This window comes from Genypterus blacodes, unplaced genomic scaffold (genome assembly GCF_046128005.1).
Source record: "Genypterus blacodes isolate CSIRO-AG114 ecotype Tasmania unplaced genomic scaffold, CSIRO-AGI_Gbla_v1 ptg000129l_1, whole genome shotgun sequence".
In the NCBI taxonomy this organism is placed as follows: Eukaryota; Metazoa; Chordata; class Actinopteri; order Ophidiiformes; family Ophidiidae; genus Genypterus; species Genypterus blacodes.
This window is the reverse complement of record NW_027466931.1, coordinates 1425001-1432500: the sequence shown is the minus strand read 5'-3', so window position 1 is coordinate 1432500 and position 7500 is coordinate 1425001. Positions and strand designations below refer to the sequence as shown.

Below are 7500 nucleotides of genomic sequence, written 5' to 3'. Positions count from 1 at the left end.
TGGAGGATTCATTTTTGTGTGTGTGTGTGTGTGTGTGTACAGAGCTGAGAAGAAGCAATGGCGGAAGAAACGGAACAGGGTGGGGGGGATCCAATCCCAATTTTTCTGAGTTAAGCAAGGGAACGTTATTTAGCATCTGCGCTGTAAAAACATCACGTTTGTCTTTGTGTCTGGAGATCCTTTAGTGAGCTGAGGCGTCACTGTGAATGAAATGTGAGGGGCTGAGCTTCACTCTCTCTGACGTGTTTTTCTCTCTGCAGGAGCGCCACGCCGACAGTCTGATACAAAATCAGCATTACCAGGTGTGTAACCGTGTGTGTGTGTGTGTGTGTTTGTGTCTGTGTGTGTGTTTGTGAATAGACCAGACCAGAGGAATTTGACCTCCAAAGGGAAACAAAATGTAATTGTTTTTTAAATCTTTCAATTTCGTTCATCTTATTTTAGGTTATTCAGTTTTATTTACCTAAGCTTAGTTTAGCTCAGCAGACGGTATTAAAAGTTGTCTCAGCTGTAGTTTGGTTGAGTTTAGTATATCTTAGTTTTATTTGTCTTTGTGAAATTTAGTTTTATTTAGTTTCTTGGTTTAGTTCTTTAGTTCTAGCTTAGCGTGCTTTAGCTTTGGTTTGTTTTGAAACACAGGGATCACACTGGAATCCTAAATTCTAGCTGTGTGTGCATGTTTGCTTGTAAAAGTGACAGCTTGCGTTTTTCACGTTCACGTTCGGGGTTTGGGGATTTGTCTTGTAAATCTGCTCAGCCTGAGCTGCTGTGTCTCAGAACTGCAGCACTTTTTGTGTTTGGCAGGAATGAAAGTGAGTGTGATCTCTGCCTGTCTGCTTTACGGGGGCTTTGTAGGAATGTGTCCTTCATTTAACTCTGTGTGTGTGTGTGTGTGTGTGTGTGTATGTGTGCCTGTTTTGGCAGAAGCAGAGAGTGACAGCTTGATAGACCGTCCTGTTTGGCAATCACAGGTGTTGACTGTGGGAGGATGGAGTATGTGTGTGTGTGTGTGCGCCGCCCACCCAGTTCCAAATGCTGTTAAAATTTGTCTTTATTCCATAAATCAGCGAGGGTTATCTGTCTCATTTACCTCATGTTAAATTTCACTTTATGATGATTTAATATTAAATCAACATCAAAACAGAAACATTTTAATGTTAAATATTCGGAGTTGAGTGTTATAATTCCTCTTGCACGGCTTTATGAGTACGTGCAGTAACCGTGGCCACTGTCTCCCCAACAGGAAGTGATCCGGAACCTGGTGAAGCGCTATGTGGCGGCCATGATACGCAGTGCAAAGACAGACGAGGGACTGACGGAGGAGAACTTCAAGGTGAAGGACAGAAAGAAACACAAAGGCCAATCACAGATCAATAAAAGTGTAAAAATGTCTCTCTCTCTCTCTCTCTCTCTGTCTCTCTCTGTCTCTCCCTCTCTCCCTAATTCCCTCTCTCCCTCTTCCTTTCACTACACACAAACATGTGACGCGCTTCTGAAAACGTAGCAACCAGGAAACAAAATGCTTCACATGCAAAACCTCAAAGTCACGAAGCCTGTTTCCTTTACAGTTTTGTGAATTATTTCATTATAGACATGACAAAAAATCCACCGCAAGCAAGCGTCACGTAGTTTTGCAATATTTCAAGGTTTTTTTTACCAATTTTTACATTTTTGAACTTCAAATCTGAAATCTGGAACTGAAAACATCAGTTATCATCTACATGAATTTTCTCAGCTTGTCGACTCCTTGTCCTCTATCCGATTACACAATATTTTCCTGTGTATTCGGTGATCGTCAGAATCCCGCCCATGCATACGTTGTCATAACGTTTGTACCGTAACCACAGGGTGATTCAGACCAGAGCAAAGGAACTACACGTCTGAAAACAACCTTCATAACACGTTGAACATATAGCAACCAAAAAGCTCTGCTGGGACAAACATGACGTTTTATTCAGTGAGTTCCTGATGTTAGTTACACACCCAACCACCCACCCACACACACACACACACACACACACACACACTCTTATGCTCTCTCTGAGGGCGTGAAAGTGATTCAGCTGAATGTGCACCTGAAGTGAAAGCCCAGAGGAACTTTCCACTTCAAAGCTCAGCCTGAGCAGAGAGTGGAAAGCTGCTTGCCATAGCTGGAAAATGCTCAAAAAAGCTTGCGATAAATCTTTACTGTGCCCATTTCAGCGCTTCCTTGCTTTAAGGAAGCTTCTATGCTTCCTTAAAGCAAATATTTAAGTTGATTTGTCAGATTTCAAGAGCAAATTATTCTTTACTTTCTTAGCTTCTTGACTTTAAACAGTTAATGGATTGTTGACAGAGTCGAGTGTCTAAACATCGGAAATCATCTTTGTTATTTTCTCTGTCCGCAGGAACTAAAGCAGGACATCTCCAGTTTCCGATACGAGGTCCTGGATCTCCTTGGCAACAGGCGTCCCCCTCGCCGACACTACTCGTCCTCTAGTGAGGCAGCGAGAGACGACGGGGCCGCGGCCTCGGAGGACGACAGCGAGTCCGGCGATGGAGGAGGCGGCGGCGGTGGCAGCGGCAGCCAAAGGTCGAAAACCGTGAGTTTCGTGACCCCGCTGGAGGACGAGCCAAGGCCGACGCCCAAACACGGTGTCTCGGCCCTGGTCCGCTCCATCTCTGGCATGAACCGGACTGAGAGAGGAGACGAGGGCGACGACACCGAGTTTGAGGAACGCGTTGAGTGGGGAGAGGAAGAGGAGGAGGAGGGGAAACCAAAGAGCAACGGGCTGAAGACGACCATCATCTCCCCATCATCAACCACTCTCCTCTCTTCACCCTCTCCATCTTCTTCGTTCTCTTCCTCATTTTCAGCATCTTTTGCCCGGACGAGGAGCCGCCTGCATCAAATTTCAGCCCCACGGGCGCAAACCGACTCTTTCAAACGTCTCTCATACCTGTTCTCTCGCTCAAAGCGCCGAGCTCCACCCACGCCCCTCCCCCTCGTCCAGTCCCCTCCCTCTTACACCATCTCTGACGGCTTGCTCCACCCCCTGGGGAGCCACAGCCACTCTGACTTCGGACTCAGTGATGTGACCAGAAGCGAGACCCACCTGAATGAGGTGGGGCGCCACATGGTGGACATCACCAACCCCGCCCTCTCGCCACGGAGAACCAATGGGCGGGACTTGCTCCTGGCGCTGCCCCTCCCTCCCCCGTGCCCCTGCCAATCCCTTCACTGTGCTTCCAACATGTCCGAGTCCAGCTCGCGCCTGCTGGACTCGAACGAGGACGTTTTCGAGAGCGGCGTGGGCGAGGGTGGCGGAAGAGAGCGAGGCAGAGGAGGAGGAGGGGTGATGATGATGGGTGGGTGGGTGGGGCCGTGCGACGATGTCATAGAGGACTCTGTGACCACGCAGCTATAGGAGAGGGTGACGAAACTGTTTACTATGTCTGCAAAGAGAGAGAGAGAGAGAGAGAGAGAGAGAGAAAGAATCAATGGAATCACTTTTTGAACTCGGATCTAGGCTCGAGATTCTCATATTCAGTTTGTGGTTCTTAAAACCTGGAGTTGTTCACAAGTTCTGCAGCTTCAACATCGTTTTAGAATATTTTCGGGCTCTAAAACCTTGTGTTTTCTCTTTGACCCTCTGGATTTTTTCAAGTATCCTGTTTAATGCACGAAATTGCGTCGTTTGCGAATCAACGCCAGCATACAAACTGTATCCCAATCACAAAAACCGGGAACATCTGCGGAACGTTTGCCGCCGATTTTGGATCAAACTAGATAACGTGGCTTAAACGTAATCAAGTTGCCTGCTCAATGAATTAGCGAGGGAATGACATCATGGGAACGGTTAGGTTACTATATTTTACTATATCTTGGTTCAACACAAAATATTGTAAAGTTCAAAGCGACTCCAGGGGGTTCCAAGCGATTCATTCTTCACCGACGCAATTGCACTGTGACTTCCGACGGTTTTTGTTCTCAAATTCATTAACCATGTGAACGGGATTCAGGAAATATTCACGAAAGGACGAAGACGGATTTTTTCTGTTGTTTCCTCCGGGAGATGAAAGATGCAGCATGATATTCCTGGAATCACATGGAGCCAAAGCGAGGAACAAAAAAACGCCATTGCCAGTTTGATTTTCCCTTTAAAGCGTTGCGTAATAGACTAAAAGCGGAATTACCTCCAATTGAATCCCCCTTTCGAAATCCACAGGAACAATCCTCTCTCCACCCTCAGTCGAGTCCTGCTACCAAGTAATGGAGCAGAGAAGAAGAACTTTATGGATTCAACAAAGAGTGACTGGAATGAAAGCGTGAAGGCGACGCTCTGCACCCTCTCTCTCCACCTACACAAGGGCCAAGGAACTTACTTTTACCCTAACAACAGTTACACTAGTAATAACAATAATAATAATATTGATATGAATAATATTTACAATAAGAGACTTTTAATAATAATGAGACTCTAATGGTTTCTACTGACTGACTTTGCTTCTATATGAGTCGCCTGCGATGTCCCGGCTTCTCGCTCAGCTCTTCCTTAAACCCGATGAATAAATGAACGTGAGCAGAAAGAAGAGGGAAATGAACAATTGGAGGATGGAAGGAAAAAAAGATGGGTCAGGGAGGGAAGGAGTGAGGAAAAGGAGAAAGGGTTGGAAAGGAACGCAAAGCTTTTGTGAATGGAAGACAGGCAGACACTGCTGCGCGATTTGACGTTTGCCTTTTCCACGTGATGGCACAGGTCTAATTTGTTCGTTAGCTGTTGAAACTCCCACTCAAGTAACTCAAATAATGAGAGTGGAGCAGTGAAGTGGAGCGGCGGTGATGGTTACAACTGGTGGGTGACTGTTATGACTGAATACGTCCTCACTGTGCGCGTTGGTTTTACACCTGATCCGATCACAATACAGTTACACGGGAACAACCGCGTTGCAGCTGTAGACTTAATTTGACTACCACAGCTGTAGAGTCACGTGACAAAAGCATGCATTCAGATATTGTACCGTTCAGAGGATTTCTTACTTTTAGTTGGGGCAAATATCTTCAACTCATAAACTGATTTAGACGGACGAAATCGTCATAGAAACCCCTCACTCTGTACACGTCAACCTGGAATTCTGCGGTTAAGGCATTGAATCAGGGTGCCTTTAGTATGAGTGACAGATGTAGCTCATGTGATAGTTAATCAATTCATTCAGTCGTGTAAATGTCTTCATCGGACTCTGACTCCGCATGCATTTTCTCTCCACACACCAAGACCAGCAAATAATGGAAGTATTGACTGCATGTAAAGATAGTTAGGGTAACACATCGATGGAGCCGCACAAATTGCACAGGGTTGACTCAATTGACTCATGAGTGTAAAATGACTGTGGTCGCACAGTGTCTGCCTGGCTTAAAGGGAAGGATGGAGGAAGGCGGAAAGGATGAAGGAAAGGAAGGAAGGAGGATTGAAGGAGTCTCTCTAACAGAGTATTTGTACGACTGTTGGGACATCACAGTGGTACTAACACAGTGTTGTAGAGACCAAATAGAGAGAGCATGATGATGGTGATGATGATGAAGATGATGATGCAGGTGTCTGTTGACTTTGCCTTTCTCTCTGGGACGTTTCACCAGAATTTCATCATGATTTCTTTGAGGTCGGCATGAGAGGCTGAATGTTACTGTCAGCCGCCAAGTAGAGAAATTATGCATGTTAGATTTGAAGAAAAAACCTGACATTACCTGCAGCACACACACACACACACACACACACACACACACACACACACACACACACACACACACACACACACACACACACACACACACACACACACACACACACACACACACACACACACACACACACACACACACAATCAAAATATGAAGTGATGAGGAGCTCCTGGCCAAATGTTTTGCCCTTTATGAGATTTCTCCAGAGTCCTGTGCTGTTTTGTTATTCAACAGAACGAAATCAACACACACACACACACACACACACACACACAGACACACACACACTGTCTGGCAGACACTGTGACCTCACCACCAGCTGTCTTGGCGGCGGCGACTGTGGCAGAAACCTCAACCCCCGATGAATCGATGTCCCAAAATGTCAAGGCGTAACCATGGAGACCAGATTACTCGCTCAACATCCCGCAATCATAATGTCACGAACGTCACCCTGAGCCGCCGGGTCGTCGCCCCAAGCGGCGTGGGTGCTGGGTGCAGCTAAGTGGCTGGCGATGACACCCCGTTATGCCATTTTGCTTTTTGTTACTGGAAATGTTCCATTTTAGGCAGAGGAAACATGGAGATGACAAATAAGCAAAGCAAAACTATGCCAATGATGATTGATTTAAAAACACAAATTAGGGAGTAATCGCACACTCTCTGCCTCGTTCCTACATTTTAGGGATTCTCTGCGATGTTGAGTAAAATACCGAGGTTGTAGTTTTGACAAGTATTTATTTTTTTGCCAAAAATCCCTTCTTAGACATTTCTGACAAACCTGCTAATTTTGCATTTGTTTGTAGAAATTTAGATATGCTACTAAAAAATCCCCAAAAAAAGTCCATTTCAAAAAAATGTTTAAGAAATGTTGCATTAATGATTGATTCTACTTTTATAAATTAAAAAAAAAGCCGAAAAACATTGGGGAAAATTGCAAAATTCTACCTAAGTCAGGATTCTAGAAAAATTATTTTATTTGATGGACACTGGAGAATAAAGTATACACTCAAAAATATTTATGGTCTATATCAAGAATTATTTATGGGCCCATAAATTAAAGCAGCAATCCAAATTTAGACCGCCATGACGCAGTTTGTTTATATGGTTTCCGCGACCCACAGGGGGTCACGGTCTGAATCTGCCTTACCTGTTACTATGGAGACACGCATTTAGGTTGTAAATGCGATGTTACTTAACTTAAGTGTTGAAACTAAAACATGAGAGGAGTTAGATGACTATTGATTGATTAAAGCCTGCTTGATTGATCAAATGAGCACGGCCCTCTGCTGTCACCAAACTTTGAGGGCCACACACAGGCACACACACTGAAAATCATAAGGGAATGGGAAGGCTGAAAGTTATTTGACATTACAGACACAGAGATGGTAATCAATCACTGAAATAGGGTCAATATTGGTAATCCCTCTCCACCAGGGGCCTTTTTCTAAGTTGCTGCTGGAGAGAAGGAGGTTATTGATCAAGCCTGGATCAATGATTGAATCTAGCGAACCCCTGATTGATAGTTATTGATTGAGATGAGACACACAGCTATACATGTCCGTGTGTGTATGTGTGTGTGTGTGTGGGAGAGACTGTTACATTTGGCAATAGGCTTCCATTGAAGGAAGGATGAACCAAGGGAGAAAAGGATTGAAGAAGGAAGGACTGGAGAATGAAGGAAATGAAAGGGTGTGTGACGCAGAGAAACACAGAGAAACACACACACTGACCAGCTGCAGGTTTGCCTCTAAATTGATGATTGCAGCCTCCATTCTACTTAA

The 7500-nt window shown here is 44.9% G+C and overlaps 1 protein-coding gene across 1 annotated transcript in view; it reads left to right on the top strand.

Annotated features, from left to right (window-relative positions):
* The window catches only part of trpc5a (transient receptor potential cation channel, subfamily C, member 5a), a 25676-nt gene extending 22269 nt beyond the window's left edge, over positions 1-3407 (top strand). Inside the window, exons 15-17 of the mRNA XM_076162984.1 lie at positions 261-302; positions 1244-1333; positions 2388-3407. Coding sequence (XP_076019099.1) covers positions 261-302; positions 1244-1333; positions 2388-3407 — 1152 coding nt within the window. The remainder of the gene's footprint in view (positions 1-260; positions 303-1243; positions 1334-2387) is intronic.
* Positions 3408-7500: the final 4093 nt, after the last annotated feature.